Source organism: Terrapene carolina, unplaced genomic scaffold (genome assembly GCF_002925995.2).
Source record: "Terrapene carolina triunguis isolate 2854851 unplaced genomic scaffold, T_m_triunguis-2.0 Scaffold23, whole genome shotgun sequence".
Lineage (NCBI taxonomy): Eukaryota > Metazoa > Chordata > Testudines > Emydidae > Terrapene > Terrapene triunguis.
Genome location: NW_020664374.1, coordinates 19,721,899 through 19,740,312, shown reverse-complemented (window position 1 = coordinate 19,740,312; position 18,414 = coordinate 19,721,899). Strand labels below are relative to the sequence as shown.

General features: G+C 41.4%; 1 protein-coding gene across 1 annotated transcript; it reads left to right on the top strand.

Moving 5' to 3' along the window:
- Positions 1–1,150: 1,150 nt before the first annotated feature.
- On the top strand, positions 1,151–17,913 carry LOC113406242 (eukaryotic translation initiation factor 1A, Y-chromosomal). The gene is made up of 7 exons (XM_026649843.2): positions 1,151–1,317; positions 3,431–3,514; positions 6,769–6,872; positions 13,909–13,959; positions 15,708–15,789; positions 15,886–15,977; positions 17,523–17,913. The coding sequence occupies exons 1-7, from the start codon at positions 1,302–1,304 to the stop codon at positions 17,526–17,528; spliced, it is 435 nt and encodes a 144-aa protein (XP_026505628.1). The 5' UTR covers positions 1,151–1,301; the 3' UTR covers positions 17,529–17,913.
- Positions 17,914–18,414: the final 501 nt, after the last annotated feature.

The following is an 18,414-nucleotide window of genomic DNA, read 5'->3' as shown; positions in this document are numbered from 1 at the left end:
CCCAATTATACAAGACAGTATGGGACCCATCCTCCCCGATTCAATGGCACATTGCAAGTGCTACATACGAAAGGGAAGGCCACAGTTTAGAGCTGAGTACTAGGAGGTAGGAGCATATCTGGTTCATTGGGTGGATGGGCTGGATCTGCTGTCCTTTTTTCCATTTGCCACCCAGGGCCCTTTCCATTTTAGTATTGGATACTGCAGATCACATAATTTTACTTGAAATATGAATTTTAGTTGGTTGGTGCTGGGCAGTCATGATTACTGATCACAATGTGGTTAGCCCCCTCAGGTATTTAAAAAGTATGTCAGGCTAGGGTTACTATACGTCCGGGTTTTCACGGACATGACCTCATTTTTGGTCCACCAATCTCCATCTGGGCACATTTTTAAAATATTAGCAACTGTCTGGGATTTTTCCTCCATGGGGGACTTACAGCTGGAGTCGCAGCCTCTCCATGCAGGGGGTGACAGCTGGAGTTGCAGCCTCCCTGCCACATACCCTATCAGCTTCCCCCTTCCCCAGCTCCCCATCCTGCTCCTCTAACAGTGTCCTCTTTTGGGGAACCTGAAATATGGTTGCTTTATGTCAGGACCCTCCCAAAAATAAGATTAGCTAAAAATCATGAGATGGTAACAAAATAATAAATGGTAGATGGCTTGCGTTTGCCTTCTGGGTTTTGAGTCTTTTAGGTACATTGCTGGCCTCACGTTTTCCAGCTTTCCACCCCAACCAGGAGGCTAGACGCTTTTCTTTAAGGACAGGGCAGAAGCTCACATTACAGTGGGACATTAAGAAAAACAGCAAATATCGGGGCTCGCACAGGAAAATCCTGAGCGCCGGTGACCCCGTCGCTGCTCCAGCGGACCCTGCGCAGCGGGCTAGGACCGGGGCTGTCACGTGCAAACACGCGCCGCTGGCCCCCTGCGCTCGTGTCCGGCTCTGCCGTCCGGACCTTCTCGCAAGCTTCCATTCCCACACAAGCCACCCCCACGCATGCGCATTTGGGACCGGGCGGGGCTTTGAGCCGTGAGTAATGAGCAATGAAAGCCGCCGGCGGCCAGGGGGCGCTGGAGCGCGAGTCGGGCCGCACGCAAGCCGCAGAGAGCTGTAGCCTCGGTTGCCTGTTGCGGTCGCTGTCGCAGCCGTGTAAGGCTCTGCCTGTCGCGTGACTCTCCAAGCCCAACGGCCGCCGCGAGAGACGAGTCGCTGCCCGCGCGCCGCACGCAGGAACCCTCCGCCCGACCGGGAGCAGCAGCGCGCAGACACCCCCCCGCAGTGAGGAGCGGCCGGCGCCATGCCCAAGAATAAAGGTGAGGCCTCCTCAGGCCGGCCCCTGCCGTACGGGCGGCGCCAGCCGGGCCTGGGGCTGGAGCGGCCTGTGCTCGGGGCGGCGCCGGGAGCCTCTCCTCGCAGGGCAGGCTGGGAGCGGGGCCGGAGCTCGCTGGGCGGGGGTGCGGCGGCTCCAGGAGCGCGAGGGTCCGCGGGCTCCCGGGGGGAGCGAGGCCGGAGCTCATCTCGCCGCCTCACGTGGGGGATCCGGGCAGGGCGGTCACAGCCCTTGCGGCCTGGCCTGGCCTCCTGCCGCGTAGCGCCGTGTAGCGAGCCCGGTCACGGGCACCTTCCCCACCCCTCACACAGTGGCTGGGACCCGGGTTCACGGCTCCGCGCAGCCACTGCCCCGCGGCGTCCTCGCTGGCTGACGCGGGGTCCCTCCCGCCGGGCTGCTCTCAGGCCCGTGGCCCGACGTGCGCGGAGTGTGTGAGTGGGGCTCAATGCGCGACGGGTCTGGCAGGAAGGGCGGGGGGTGCAGGGCCGTAGGCTACAGCTGAGTCGAGAAGCAGAAAAAGACTCGTGTAGAGAGAGAGAGCCTCGGACTCTGGGAGTAAGTGTGTTCCCCTGTCTGGCAAAACTCAGCCAGCATTTAAGTGTCAACTGTTGCTATGCGCCGCTCCCTAACAGTAGCATTTGTTCTTCTAGTACATACCGATCTTCTCAGGGGCACCAGCAGCCACCGCTGTTTCCATATGGTAGAAACCTTAACAAGTGTTGTTAACATGTGACCCCTCCCCGGTTTTTTTCCTGTGCTGGTGTGAAAGAGGAAAGGAGAGAAAGGAAGCAGTTTTTTGGAGGCAGGATTTACAAAACCTGCAAGCTGTTCTTGCTGATCTTTCAACAAGAAAACGAATCCTGTTGCCAGAAGCTTGTTGAAATGCTGCTGTTTAGAAGGAAAGCATGAATTTGAAAATCACATGTCCATCTGGATATTTGCACCTACTATTGCTAAAGGAAATCCCTAAAATTATTTTTCTTTAGTTTTTCAAATGTCTGTTTGTTGAACTTTATCTTTTGTGTACTGTAGTCACTTTCATGTTTTTGTTGAGTAGGTTACACTTTTCTGTCTTCATTATTTGCATAATGACATCAGTCACTGATTTGGGGTGGGGAGCTCACATGGATGCTTCCCCAGTCCTTGCAAGAATGTGTTCACCAGTAGCAGCAGCAGTACAACTGAAACTGAAGATTCATCGCAGAGCCCCTTTGTAGTTTCTCTCTTTCCTGAACAGTCATGAAGGTTGATTAACTGAGGTCCACCAGGATGCAATCAATTGCATGTTCAGGGGTGATGGTGTTAAATGCTCTTTTGAAGGCTTCTGTTACCTAATTTTCAAAGTGAGTTTAAATAGTCGATAGTTACTACTATGTGATCTTTTAATTGATCCCTTGTTTGACAATGGTAAAATAAGAACAAAGATGAGGTAATTTGATAGTAAATATTGCTGAAATTGATCCAAAGAAACACAAAACACCTCCAGACTTTAAATAAAATAACAAGATGGCTTTAGCATACTATCATTGAGGTGAGATTGAGGGATGGGTGGTGCTCTTGAGATGTGATTCAGTTTCTCCTACATGTTCTTTTGTGGTGTGTGGCTGAAGAATTTATATGCACATGAATTTCTTCTGTGTCTGTTTCATGTGGAATTTTTTTCTTGTATCCTAGCCCTGCCACTTCAGCTCAGAATTAGGAAGGGTTAGAACAGAGATGAGATAATCAAACTGTTGCTGAAGAGAATAGGTTTTTAAGTCTTTCTTGTAGCTTATGCTGGACTTCTAAGAGTTCAAAGGAATACTACTTTTCTCATCACATTTATTAGGAACATGAAAATTAAAAATTTGTCTCTTGCAGTTTTGACTTTAGGCAGCCTCTTCATCCTTTTTGAAAGAACCTTGAAATCATCATGGTATAGTGCTTTAAGAAGCAAGATCAGTTTTATCACAGTCCTAGATATAGTGCTTTAAAGCTGCAGTAGTGAAATTAGATTTCCATAGGTCTAACAAATTATTGCTATTTTATCTTTCCAATACATGATTTTATATAGATTTCTAAATTGCATGTAGTGATTTATTTTATTTTCAATTTAGGTAAGGGAGGTAAAAACAGACGACGAGGTAAGAATGAGAATGAATCGGAGAAGAGAGAATTAGTGTTCAAGGAGGATGGACAAGGTGAGATTTCAAATTGTAATTGTCACTATATGTTTTCAGTCAAATATGGTAGCTACAATACTTTGAAGGTTTCTACACAAGGGATAATTGGGCTGTGTATAGGTTTCATTTGGATGTTTGAAAACTACAAAAGTACTTTGATGTGATGGAATGGAGCATCTTCATCTTGGGAATATATTTAGCAAAAGACAAATTGAATGGGAGTGAAGATATATCCACTTCACTTCCCATTTATTAATATCACCTAAGAAATAAGTTCAGTTCTTTGCTCCTCAAGCAGTTTGCGCTGCTGTGTGATAAAAAAGGTTACATTAGTTCCTATGTGTAAATTGTTCCTAGTTTTTTTTTCTAGAGATCACCTCTGGCTCACGCAGTGACATCACTGTGCTATAGGGAGCAACGTTCAACCGTCCTCTGCCAGAGGCACCATGATGAATGAATGACTGTCTTATGGGGAAACCCATAAGATCGTGAATGGGTAGAGGAGGAGTGTAGTAAAATGGTGAGCATATCTGAGTGTTCACCTAGCAGTCAGATAGCTATTTGGCTTGGTAACCAAATGAAATTCAGGCAAAAGCTTTGCTTAAAATTTCCCCAATGGCTAAAACACAAATTGACTTAGAGTCTTGTAGCTCTTGTGATGCGCCTCCTTGACTTGCAACACTCATAGGCTTTTCAATTGCATCACATTGTGTGGTAGTCATACTAAGAAAATTGAGCTGATTTATTTTATGCACCTGTCAGTCTATCAACCACATACAAAAAGGAAAATAAGTCTCCCTAGGAAAATCTCCCCAACTCTAGAACAAATTCCATCTATCCAGTTGAACACAGCTCTCCAGTGGTGATATTCCAATGTGTTAAGCATCTGTACTCTAACCCATGTTAAGGAGATATTTTAGTGTACTAGAGCAGGGCTTGAAATACAACTTTTGGGAGTGGATTTTCCCTAGTGAGTGTGGGTGTCTAGGGCATTGATCTTTATGCTGTTTTTGACATAATATCCCTCAAAGATAATCTTCTACATGTGAAATGCAGTGTGTTTTCTGGAGCCTGTGGTCCGCTCCATTGTCCCTGCTAGTCTTCGTCACTTTAAGAAGCAGTGGAATGAAACTGGTTTGTTTACTGGTGGATGGGAAACTTGAAAAACAAATGCTAGTGGGCCACTGTGAATCATGTCATTTTCATGCAGCTGCTTATGTAAACTATGAGCAACAGCAGATGTAGGTCCTGAACCTACATGCAGGAGAAGAGGACCCAACTGCAGTCTGAGGGGGAGTAGTTGCAACCAGATTTTAGCATTGTCCAAGAGACTGGAAGTGTAGTCAAGTAGCAGAGGACCTTCCCATGGGGAAAGGAGCTAGCATAAGATCCTTCTCCCGTCTAACAAGCAGGTGCTAGGGGCTTTGCATTTCTCTGTTGAAGGCTAATATGTATGAAAGGAGAGCTTTTCAGTGTGATCTAGGGACAGCATCCTTTTAAGGACAGTAGGACCCCCTGAAGATGGAATTCAGAATACACCAAAAGAGGGGAGAAGAATATGCTGTGCTCTCCTGTCCCCAAATGATCTGCTTGTTTTTGTAATCTTTCTGTAGAGGTGGAGAGGGGTGGTGATGGATCCACAAATTGTTGTCATGTGTAAAATGAGCGCACTTGATCTGGAAGTCAGAGATAATAAATGTAGGGACTTGTATATCTTTTAAAAATATTCTGGGGAAAAAAATAAAGCATGCATAAATGTAAGAGGGGTTCAGTATAGAAAACATGTAGTCACTTTAGATACCAACAGTAACATAAAGACTTTTTAAAGTGTGGTTATGGCTTATTTAAGCGCATATCAATTCAAATTTGCATTTGTTCCAACAATAAAACTTTAACATTTATAATATCCATAAAGTTGCAGTGATGAAAACAAAAAATCTTTGTAACATTGTGATTTTTGGAATATATCCACACTGAAAATATTGGTCAACATGGCAAGCGGTGGTCTCTCCACATGAGCAAGCTAACTGTTGCCTACAAAAAATTTGACATCAAAGCAAAGGAATTTTGAGAAGGGATCTGAAAATGGAAAATGAGGCAGCTTTGTGGATGTTTATGTGGAACACCTCCCAAGCGTGTGTGGCTACACAGGATAAGGCATGAAGGTGCTTCTTTGAAAGGTGAACAAGTGGCGGTGAAGGCTAGCATAATGGACCAATCAGTGAGCATCAACAGCTTGATAATAAATCAGAGGTGTTAGGTAGAGTGGGGATTGACTACGAAGAGCCTTGAAAGTGAATACTAGGTGCTCTTGCATTTGTCAAAACCAGAGAAAGCTATTAAAGTAATCAAGACTTTGCCAGAGCTACATTGTTTATAGCCCCATTGGCTGGGTGGGCTGCTGAACCTGTCTGTCAGCATTACACCCCGCTGTTTCCTTCCATAGTCAGTGGAAGTGGGGCTGGGCTTGGTGCAAGAGACCTCTTTAGTGCCAGGAATTTCTTCAGCACCCTTGCTGTTGGTGCCACCTGTGTTACCAGGGTGGCAATCATTTCCCTCCACTTGGGTACCATCAGTCATCCTGGTACTGCTGCTGACTTTGGGGTCAGCACTTCTTCCAGCACCGGAAATGATAGAGGCATATTTGGCACTGCTAATATAGTTTCCACTGTCAGTGCCAGTTCCCAATTCGTTCTGGGCTATGAATGAGTCAGACCAGTTGCTCCCACCCTCAAGGCTGGCTCCATCTTCATCCCCTGAAGCCCAGGACTCCTTGGCATCCAGGTTAGGATCTTCCTCCTCTTGCTTTCCATCACCTGACCCATATTGAGGGAGTTGTTCATGGAGCACTGAGGGTATCAGGATTGGCACTGGTCTTGCAGTCAGGACGGGGCGCCCCTGGCTGGAGCCTACTCGCCCCAGTGTCCTACCCATACCAGTGGCCTCCATAGAATCCCTGAGATGCTTCTTGGTCACAGAGGTTCCACTCCTCATCCCATTCTAAGGCAAGATCACCTAGCAGGTCTGTGGCAGTGACCACCACAGGCCCAGGCACCATTGAAACTTCCCCTCACAGAGCCTCCAGAGTATGCTTCTTGGGGCAAGGACTGTCTTTTCTGTTTATACAGTGCCTCGCAAAGTGGGATCCTGGTCCATGACTAGGGCTCCTTGGTGCAACAGTAAAATAAATACATCATTTTTTTCCTTGTAAAAATTCCTGTTGGCTGTTTAAAATTATGTAATTCAGCAACATTTTGGACTATCTCTTCCAGAGTATGCTCAGGTGATCAAGATGTTGGGCAATGGAAGATTGGAGGCATTATGTTTTGATGGTGTGAAGAGGTTATGTCATATCAGAGGGAAGCTAAGAAAAAAGGTAAGTCTAAATCACTTACATGGAAAATAAATGAATACATACCAAGCAGAACAGGCAATCTTCTGAAAATTGATATGGCTACACATACTCTAAATAAAGGGACACTTTAAAAATTTCCTTAATTATGGTACTAGCAACTTTAGATTATTAAAATTGAAAGAATTTTAAAACTCATATTTAGTTTTGTTCAGATAATTAGCTACTTGTACTTCTCTTGGCAAGGGCAATGAAGGAAGTTTAAATCTTGCCCGTAGTCACACTAACTTTCAGGTTCTTGGGGATGCAGATGTTTCAGGAGAGGTTTTTGCTTGTTTAAAAACTGTCAGTTTTGTATTTTACAGAAACATTTCTGTTGGACTTGGGTTTTATAAAACTCTATACAAACTCTAAATTTTGGCTTGAGTTTAAGCCTACAGGGTCAGAGTAGATTGGTGGATAGCATGATGGTAATTAAAATTGAGACCAGCTTACTGTAAAAATCTTCATGCTTACTTGGATAGACTTGCAAATTGCTGTTCCTCAAGAGGATAGGTTTAGTGGTCCAAATTTGAGGTAATTGAACAAAGGTTCACAAGATACAGTCCCCCAGAAATCACATGTGCAACAGGACAAAGGCTCTGTTGCATACCTGATTGTTTTACAGGTAGCCTGGCATCAGAATAACAGGAGTGGCTCAAGGTGACATGCTGTGGCCATTTAAGCCAAGCAAACAGCATTGTCAGCTTTCTGACAACATATGTTGAGCACATTAGTTGCTCTTTGTTTACATTCTGCAGGTACTCCATCCGGCAAGTTTGCCCTGAAAGCAAAACTTCTTGTTTAAATTGATATTTCCAAATACTCTAAAATCACATGCATACTCTGATTTTACTTCAGAAATATTGTCAAGGAAAATAGCTTTAATTAAATAGAGGGACGACTATCAACTCTAGTAAGCAGAAACATTAAAGTGATAGAATCATGCTTCTCATTCTTTCCTGAGCAATGGAACTGAGTGTGATCAAAGAATAGCAAGTAGCTACCACGCTCATCAATGTCAGCATGGTCAAAGGTGTTGCTGAATTTCAGGAAATGCACCCATAATAGAGACACCCTGTTCTAAGCACTGGCATATGGTACACATTGACTACTGGGGAGCCAGGATGTTCTCATCAGTCAAAACACTATTTTAGGTTTATCATGAAAAATAAACACAGAAAACCTCTCCATTTTCTACCATAATTCTTCTAGTTTAGACAAACCAAAGGTTCAAACACATCATTTTTAGCCTTTTATTAACAATACAGAAAAGAAGGAAAAACAGTTAAAGTATTTGAAATGTGAACTATTGAGTAAGGCTTTCATTTTAACAGCGTCCCTTGCTTGTTTTCTCTTTAGCTGTAGAGTCTTTAGAAGGAAAACCCGCATTTGTCCATCTCTTAGGTGGTCTCAAAGATGGTAATAACTATCCTTTTGGGGGAAAAGAGGATAAGTCAGTTAAGATGGGCTAGAGATGCTGCTGCTGTTGTTGAAGTTTAATCTCAGAAAGAAAATCCCCCTAGTTGACCATCTTTGATGCTATCAAAGATGGTAATAACTGTCATCCCAGGCGTGCTTGGAATTCAGCTGGAGCCTGTAGGTATGACAATATCATCTGGGTCCCCCTCTCTCTCTCTCTGGCCAGTTCTAGTTAAGACACCTCTCAGGTTCAAGATGATGAAGGCCTGAGGTCCAATGAAACAGTTGGATTGGCATCTGATTGGTGAAGCTTGCTCTAGTAGCCTTTATCTGTTCTGTGTGTCTGTTCTTTTGTTCCTTCATACTTTCCCAACAAAATTTTTCATTTAAGGACCCAAGAAGGGAGTGATGGGTATAATAGTCTAACCCAGGGGTCAGCAACCTTTCAGAAGTGGTGTGCCGAGTCTTCATTTATTCACTCTAATTTAAGGTTTTGCATGCCAGTAATACATTTTAACGTTTTTAGAAGGTCTCTTTCTATAAGTCTATAATATATAACTAAACTATTGTTTTATGTAAAGTAAATAAGAATTTTAAAATGTTTAAGAAGTTTAATTTAAAATTAAATTAAAATGCAGAGCCCCCTGGACTGGTGGCCAGGACCCGGGCAGTGTGAGTGCCACTGAAAATCACCTCGCGTGCCACAGGTTACCTACACCTGGTCTAACCTGTCACTATTTTGTCCACCAACTAGGCCTAATATCTGACATACCAACTTTGGCTCATTATCCTCTGGTGTCATATCTCCTGTTTTTTAACAAGCATAATGTCAACACAGACCTTGAATCATATCAACTTGGCCTTTTCGTTTAGACTAATTCAGCTATTCGGTCTCCCTTTCGTACCTTTTCCCATCAACATTTGTTGTTATAAATTATTGTAACATCTTATAACCTTTTACATACTACTTACATTTGAGCTTACAATTCAAGTAAATTTGTAGGCCCAACAGTACACACTGCCCTGTAATCTGAACTCTGAATGATGGCCCAGCTTGACCCCACTAGCCATTATGGCACTGTGCTTCCAGATGATGTGGAGCAATGTGGGTGTCCCAGTTTTGGGGGTTAACTGTGCCTCTGCCCCATCCTTGGTCTGCTTAAGGGACGTCCCCTTAGGACTCAGGCCTCTGTCACCTCTCTATAGGCAGGCACCTGCATTCCCCTCCCTCCTTCCCAGGCTAGAATTCTTTCCCTTCACTGTGCGTATCCCAGCAGGTCTAAACTTAGCTTAGCACCTGCAGTTTCTCTCTCTCTCAAGTGCTACAACAGTGAAGACCCGTCAGCTTTTGCAAAGCAAAATACACTTATTTTTAGGACAAAAACATTAGAGAAAATATATCCTAAAACTTCTATACACATGTTAGGTTTACCAGAAGTCACCCGTCTTCCACATGGTAAACCTGATAGGTTTCAAAGTCCTTCAAACCCTTTCAGCAGGGTTTGCCCTCTTGGTTACAATCTATAAGTTGTCAGATCAAAAATGAGGGCTCCTCAGTCAGTTCAGGCTGGCCTTTGATACTTTTGGCTCATTCTTTGTCTCCTGGACTTCTTGAACCTGTTCTGAACCAGTATATGCTATTCACCTGAGGGATGGTACTTCTCTACAGTTTTCCTGTTCCAGGTCTACAGTAATTACCCCCACACCCACACACACACACCTCCCCTCTGATTTTAGTTCTTAGAGGGAGCTGGGTAACCTGCCAGTGTACAATTTCTGGCTCACAAAGATACAGTTAACGTTTATAATGTTGGAACAATAGTCTCAAAGATATTGTATATATCAGTAACACCTGTCACAGTATGGATACAGTGCGCATGGGTACACTAGGGTGAACTGTCAGACCATGTCCTCACCTTAGTGAACAGAAGCAGACTATGCCTGGCTTATACTCGACCCCTTCACCTTCTCTTCACAAACCACCAGATGCACCTCTTCTCATAATCTAATCTGTGCCAGCTGCAAGTAATCCCTGAATCAGTCACTACAGCTGTCACTAACATAGTGAAGAATAGTTGGAGTTCGTGCAGGCAGCTGAGAATATAGTTAATAAAATGGCACACTCACCAGTCTTTCCTCTTGCCTGTTTATTATAGGGTCGCACTGGCTGTGAAACATACTTGCAGTATATCCACAATGGTCCTAGTCATCTCTGGGTGGGGCATCTCTGTGTACCTTAACTCTGTATTTCCGGGTTTCTGAGGTTAAAGTTTAGGGGCATGAAACATTCTGGGCAGATCTAAGACACTTCTGGTCAATGCTATCTCTGCATTAACAAAGATTTTGGCCAGTGAATACAGCAGAGTTTTAGTGTTGATCAAATTGAGAATGTTTGTTTTGTAGTCTGAAATTGTTTAGTAAAATGCTGATTGCCAACCAACATGCTTATAAATAAAAGGCTTGAATCTTAGGTCAGCTTCATTTACACGCACTTTAAGGCCCCTTTTCACTACCAATGTGGTGTACAGTCTCCATAGCATAACTGGGACCCAAGCCCAAAATCTCTGAAATTTTTCTTCAAATATATTGTGATAATCGTATGAAGAAAGTAGTGCCATTTTCAGGCTGCTGATTTAAAGAAAACTTGCGTGGATTTTTTTAACAGGTGAATTAAGTAAAAATCCATACTGCATTTTAAATCAAGATATTTCTAGGCTCGGAAATGCAATCAGAACTTCAGGTTATGTTCTCAGTCAAGCTGGGGGGACTTGGAGTTGTGGTAACTTTCAGTTGTAGAAAAAGGCATCCCAGTACAATCCACTAAATTCATTGACACATTCTAAATATTAAAGTGTCTGTGTACTGACTGCTTTTGTAACTCCACTCTGTTCTCCAACTAATCTTAATCGTAGGACTGGAAGGGACCTTGAGAGGTCATCTAGTCCAGTCTCCTGCCCTAACAGCAGGACTAAGTATTACTTAGACCATCTCTGACAGGTGTTTATCTAACCTGCTCTTAAAAATCTCCAATAATGGAGATTCCACAGCCTCCCTAGGCAATTTATTCCAGTGTTTAACCATCCTGGCAGTTGTTTTTCCCAATATCCAACATAAACTGCCCTTGCTGCAATTTAAGCCCATTGCTTCTTGTCCTATCCTCAGAGGTTAACGAGAATAATTTTTCTTTCTCCTCCTTGTAACAACCTTTTATGTACTTGAAAACTGTTATCATGTCCCCTCTCAGTCTCCTCCTTTCCAGACTAAACAAACCCAATTTTTTCAATCTTCCCTCATAGGTCATGTTTTCTAGACCTTTAATTATTTTTATTGCTCTTTCTCAAATTTGTCCACATCTTTCCTGAAATGTGGCACCCAGAACAATACTCCAGTTGAGGCCTAATCAATGTGGCATAAGAATTACTTCTCATGTCTTGCTTACAACACTCCTGCTAATACATCCCCAAATGATGTTTGCCTTTTTTTGCAATGGTGTTACACTGTTGACTGACACTTAGCTTGTGATCCACTTTAACCCCCAGATCCCTTTCTGTGGTACTCCTTCGTAGGCAGTCATTTCCCATTTTGTATGTGTGCAACTGATTGTTCCGTCTTAAGTGGAATACTTTGCATTTGTCCTTGTTGAATTTCATCCTGTTTACTTCAGACCATTTCTCCAGTTTGTCCAGATCGTTTTGAATTTTATTCCTATCCTCCAAAGCACTTGCAACCCCTCCCAGCTTGGTATGGTCCACAAACTTTAGAAGTGGCATAACTCTGTGCCATTGTCTAAATAATTGATTAATATATTGAACAGAACTGGACCCAGAACTAATCCCTGCAGGACCTCACTCGATATGCCCTTCCAGCTTGATTGTGAACCACTGATAACTACTCTTTTTAAGAACAGTTTTCCAACCAGTTATGCACTTACGGTAATAGTAACTTACAGATCCCCTGGTTGCCAGCCAGGCTTGCAGAGGAAAGTTAAGTACAGTAAAAACCAAAAAAAAAAAAAAAAAAAAAAAAAAAAAAGAATGTACATTAACAGCAGAACATGTGATCAGTTGACTAAATTATCTTTCATTTCATTCACACATCTAGATAAAGACATAAAATCTAGTTCCCTGAGTCTTTTTTATGGTGTATGCTCTCTTTGGGAAAAAATCCATTTAAGCAAAAAGCCTAACAAGTCCTACCACACAGTCAAGTCTGTGTCTAATATCTGCCTCTGCAATAGATCTTATGAAGCTGTTTGGCTGATTTCTACATAGTCTGCATCCCTGTCTGTGTAAGTGATAGGAGATGCACCTTTCTCACTGAGGGTTCTCTCCCTGTTATGGTACAAAAAAGCCTCCCATTCACACCGTGGATTACAGCAGTGGCTCTCAACCGAGCAGGTTTCATGGGGGCTGCCGAGCAGGGCCAGCATTAGACTTGCTGGGGCCCAGGGCAGAAAGCCAATGCCCTGCCACAAGGGACTGAAGCCCAGGCCCTGAGCTCCACCTCCCGAGGCTAAAGCCAAAGTCTAAGCAATGTAGCTCTGCAGGGGCCGCTGTGGCATGAGGCCCTAGGCAATTGCCCTGCTTAGTACTCTGTAATGCCAACCCTGGCTTTTACATGCAGAAAACCAGTTATTATGATACAGGTGGGCTCTGGAGTTTTTATAGCATGTTGGGACAGGCCTCAGAAAGAAAAAGGTTGAGAACCCCTGCATTACAGGATGTCAGTAAGTATTTAGGATTCCAATAAACTTAATTCCTAAATATTTATTTAATGCAATATCATATTTATGCCAGTTACTACATTATTTATTTGAATTGCAGTAGTGCTTAGGGATCCCTGACTTGAAGCCCCTTACCATGCTAGGCACTGTACAAATGCTTAATGAATGGTCCCTGCCTCAAAGAGTTGAAATTTAAATCTAAGTATAAGGAAAGACTCTATTTTTCCCTATTGCAGAACAATGTAAACCATTGGAATAATGCACAGTGAATAGTTCAACATATTTTTAATCTTCATTTCTTTTAATGTGAATTCACGTCATCTTTGAAAAATGACCCGTTCATAGTATCTCTTTAATGAATAAAATAGTCCAACTTTTAGAAAATCACTTTAACCTAGTCACTCAACAGAAACAGTCCAGGTTAGATTTCTTGCATTTTCTCTTCTGCTTGGCTTCTTCCTCTCATTCACTTTACTGTGAAGTTTTACTTCTCTGCGCACAGACCCTTTGTGGAACTCGGTCAATAAAATGGTTAGACTTCCTTTGGCCTACCCAAATTTAATGGCTTAGTAGCCATCCATAGGGCTGGAGACGTCTAAATCACTTGATTTGCTGTGGTGATGGAGTTCTGTAACATGCTTGGTCAACTATTATCCCCACCAACAGTTAATTATGTAATGTAAAATTGAAACCAAGTGTTATGAAGTGGGGATGTCTTTGTTTTCTTGTTTAGGAAAAATAGTGTCTGCAGTTTGTTTTAATATTTTAGTAGATCCACAAGTATAGTGTTTGAACTTATTGCTGTTAAATTCCAGATGGACAAATGTGGATTTGTAGAGGTTTTTTTAATAAGTGTTCCTTGTTTCTGACTTTCAGGTTTGGATAAATACATCAGATATTATATTGGTTGGCTTAAGAGACTACCAGGTAAATATTCTTCTTGATTTAGCACTTATATGTATTATAGTAAATAGCATGGCTTATGACTTAACTGGCACTAAAAGTCTGCTAGAGAGCATTGTGCAAATAATTTCTGTTTAACTGGCACTTACTATGTGTTTAACTGTATCACGTTAAATATGTTTCATATTTGATTATTTTTATATTTGTAATACAAGGCAAATTCCATCATGGGTAAATGGACCAGTTTTCATCCAAATTGCCCCTTTAGACCATGTGTGTGCGGAAAATGCCCTATGGCATCAGAATGCCTCTGACTTTTTCAGAAATGGCTGCTTGGTGAGCTGCTCCTGTGCATTTCACTGGCAAATGGAGCAAAGTGCTGCTCCAGTAGTCTGGTAGGATGCCAGCCGTCACAGTTCAATGTAACTGCACCTGTATTTCTCCCTTTGTGGTCCAGCAAGGGCTGCCTCTGTTAGGCTTCTGGCTGCTTTCCCTCACTCTCTTGGGTGGAGACCTGGCCCTCACTCCCCTGACTACAGTGTGATATTTCCAGCAAGCCAGACTGCCTAAACAGGCCCCAGAGTTTTGTTTTAAGTTCATAATAGCTTTAGCTCAAAAGAAGCACACACGGATAGTCTTTCCTTTACACATCTTGAGCCTTTACTCTTCAGATTCTGGGAACAAGAACTCAGTAGACAATAACAACAAGGAGTCTGGTGGCACCTTAAAGACTAACAGATTTATTTGGGCATAAGCTTTCGTGGGTAAAAACCTCACTTCTTCAGATGCATAGCCAGTAGACAATGGTCCCCTCAGGGTGTAGCTTCAAAAGGCTGGGCTTTTTCATAACCAGAGATGAGAATTTGCTTTCACTTCCCCATGGAGATTCCCCAGGCAAACCACTTGACATTGTTTGGCCTAAAGTCCATTCTTGTGTGGCCCATTGTTCAGTATAGTTCTTTGAAGTTCATAACACTTCCAGGGCTCACAATAATACATAACCTTTACATTTAATACAATGGACTCCAAAGATGCTTAAATTTAATTCATTAAGGTTTGTCAAGGATATTGCAGAAAATTGCCATGTCTGTCACACCAGCCATTTCACTCAGATAAATGTATTCTTTGAGCCCTTTGCTGTTCGAAGAATCCTGCCTTAATCTGTCACTGAATCCAGAGACTACATTAGTTTTTTCTTTAAAATGTGTGGCTCTAATAGTTTCCTATAGTAACTATATGTTGAGTCCAGTGAATGGCAATTGTACTGGATTTTTAATGGGCTGTTTTCATAATAAATATACGTGCAGTGTGATACCTTCAATTATTGGAATGTGAATTTCGTTGCTAATGGAATTATGAAGAGAATTCTATTTCTTCAGAATAGACTTTCAACAAATTAACAACCCATTAAGAAATATTTTATTACACAGCTGCATAGATTAAAATTTAGACTGCTAATGCTAGCTAAAGCTTTAGTTTGTGATATATGACAGATGTAGATGTACCTTGAAAAAGAATAGTTTAGAATGCTTAACAAAAAAGGACTTCAGGGAGGGAAGACTTATAATATTCTGTGTAGGTTTACCTCTTTCACTTGTAGTGGCAAATTGAAGAATAGTTGAGAACTAAGGATTTTGGGGGTGATTTCAGGACATAAGAATTGAAAAAGATTCAACTGTCCAACTAACAGACACCTTGCTAGCCTGTCATTTTTAGGAAGTGGAAACCTTTCTACAATGCTGACTAATGCAGTCAAATGTTCTCTTACTTAGGATAACAAGGCGGATGTCATTCTAAAATACAATGCAGATGAAGCCAGAAGTCTGAAGGCATATGGGGAACTTCCAGAACACGGTAAGAATCTTTCAAGATCAGATTGGAAGTCAGTAGCCCACAGTGAATTGTCAGTTTTTAATGTGTGAATTAACTTTTTTAAAACTCTCTGTTTAGCTAAAATCAATGAAACAGACACATTTGGTCCTGGTGATGATGATGAAATCCAGTTTGATGATATTGGAGATGATGATGAGGACATTGATGATGTAAGTAATAAGAATACTACATGGGGGCGGGGGGGGGATAGCTCAGTGGTTTGAGCATTGGCCTACTAAACCCAGGGTTATGAGTTCAGTCCTTGAGGGGGCCACTTAAGGATCTGGGGCAAAATCAGTACTTAGTCCTGCTAGTGAAGGCAGGGGGCTGGACTCGATGACCTTTCAAGGTCCCTTCCAGTTCTAGGAGATAGGATATCTCCATTAATTTATTTATTATTTATTTATTTGAAGCATCAACTCTTGATAATACTGCTTTGTTTACTACTTAATTTAGGTAGCATAACGTATTAAAGCTTTGAAGCCTTTAACCGGGCTAGATGATATTTCTCGAAGGCTGTCCAGTGACTAAGTGAAATTGGTCAAAAATCCTGTCCTTTGGAGTTATGGCACTTCTTGCAGACCTCTGCATAGTCATAGATCAAAGATTTGTAGGATGTCATACAGTGAATATTGCTTCAGTTTTTAATAACAGAATTTCATACCTGTCAAAGTTTGATCTTTAACACTGTTTATGGGAGCTAGAAATAAATTATCACATTATGGTTGCAGGAATGTAGTCAACCTCAGCAGTCACTACAGAATAATCAAGTTAATGTGACAATTTCAGAGCTCTAGTGCAGTGGTTCTCAAACTTTTTTCATTTGCGAAACCCTAAAATATTTCAAATGGAGGTGGGGGACCCCTTTGGCAATCTTTGATGTAGTCAGCGGACCCCAGGATGAAAACCACTGCTCTAGTGGACAAGTCACCCTCAAAATGAACAATGACTCAGAATCCCATCCTCTGATTCCTCAGGCAAATTCTGAAAACAGTGTGCTATATCTTATGAACATGGAATTTTAAGTGGGGGAAAATATATTCTAAAGTGCAGCTGAGACTGTTTATTAATCATTTATATAGTATAAGATGACACAATACTGTAAATTAGGTGTATCAGGCAGATAGCAAGATTTCTGCCCAAAGGATAAGAGGGCAGAATAAAACAGCATGAAGAAACACTCTGAAGTGTTAGCATGCTTGCAGTTTCTTTTTAATCCAGTTAGACTCTTGAGTAAAATGATCTCAAATTCACAGTTAGTGTGAAAAAGTTGTAATTTGTATGCTGGAGCATTTTTGTAGTAGGAAGATTTAAACAGGAACCAGTTCATTTTGCCAGTGACTTCTTAAACTATGTTTGTGTTTTGATTTGGAACTTTACCTCACAGCTCGGATTATTTTTCTTTTTGCTTCTTCAGGAAAATCATAGCCCTGCCTATTTGTATTTTACTGTTTATTCATTGAGATGATTTTACATTGAACATTAACTTCCCTAGAGGAGATGAGTTGGGAGGGAAGGGGTAAATGATTACGTACTCATTTAAAAAAAATGGCAAAGGAAACTGGGGGCAAAAAAAAATCGATTGTGAAATAAGTTGTGAATCTTCCGTTCTCTAAGATACATTATTAAGATACATCTTAAAGGTAGAATTGTTTGTTTGCTCACATGGTCAAAATTATCTTTCTCACTATGCTGTCTTTTTTCCCCACTTACAGATCTAAATTGAGCTAAGAGGTTTACATTCCAACTTTTTTCCTCCAAGGATTATTCTTCATTGATATATTGGGTAAAATACCTTTCTTTTAAGAAGATTGAAACATCAGTAATGAGTGTAGCTTGTTACATCAAATGAGAATTTATTTTCAGTGTTTGTTTTAAAGTATTTATATTTCTTTAGAAACAGATAATGCCACAACTATTTTGTCTTTTCACAAATTAGAGCTCTTACATCTGGATGGAAGTGAGACAGTAATATCTGCTGTAAAAGTCTGCATTTTTGCCTCTTATGCATTCATCACTACATTTCGAGTTAAACCTGTATTTTGAAATAAAATTGTTTACCCTGTAATTATCATGGATTTTGATTAAATACCCAGTTCAGATTAGTGTCCAATCATACTATGCAGTATCTTTCTGTATACCCTTGCCTTGAAATTAACTTGAAAAGATTTTGATAATCTAAAAGGAAGGCAGAAATCTGCATTCGAACTCCTAATGCATGGGTCTGCTTTTCATGTTTTAGTAGAATGCTGCTATTTTTATAATAGTTTTGATAATTAAGCACTCATTCTTTCAAAGATGTAAAGTTGCCACAATGGGAGAAAAGATAAATGTAAAAAGTAAGCAGCATCTCAAATTTGCAGTTGTTTAAAACTGTTACGTATGTTTGAATCGCTATTCTGTATTTGTAAATGCAGTATTATACTGTAGTTGCGGAAATTAAACACTGGGTGGCACCCAATTTAACGGACACATTGATACTAAACATTTACAGTTGTTTTTTATACTGAAACATGCATTAAATAGTTTTCCCTCAACAAAATAAATGACTAGCATTCTTGATGTGTTAAACATACGTAGAATATTTTTACATTATAGAAAGGTTAT

Coding starts and splice junctions, on each gene's coding strand:
- LOC113406242 (XM_026649843.2), top strand. Junction 13,960..15,707: donor TTGGCTTAAGAGACTACCAG/GTAAATATTCTT, acceptor TCTCTTACTTAG/GATAACAAGGCGGATGTCAT. Junction 15,790..15,885: donor TGGGGAACTTCCAGAACACG/GTAAGAATCTTT, acceptor CTCTCTGTTTAG/CTAAAATCAATGAAACAGAC.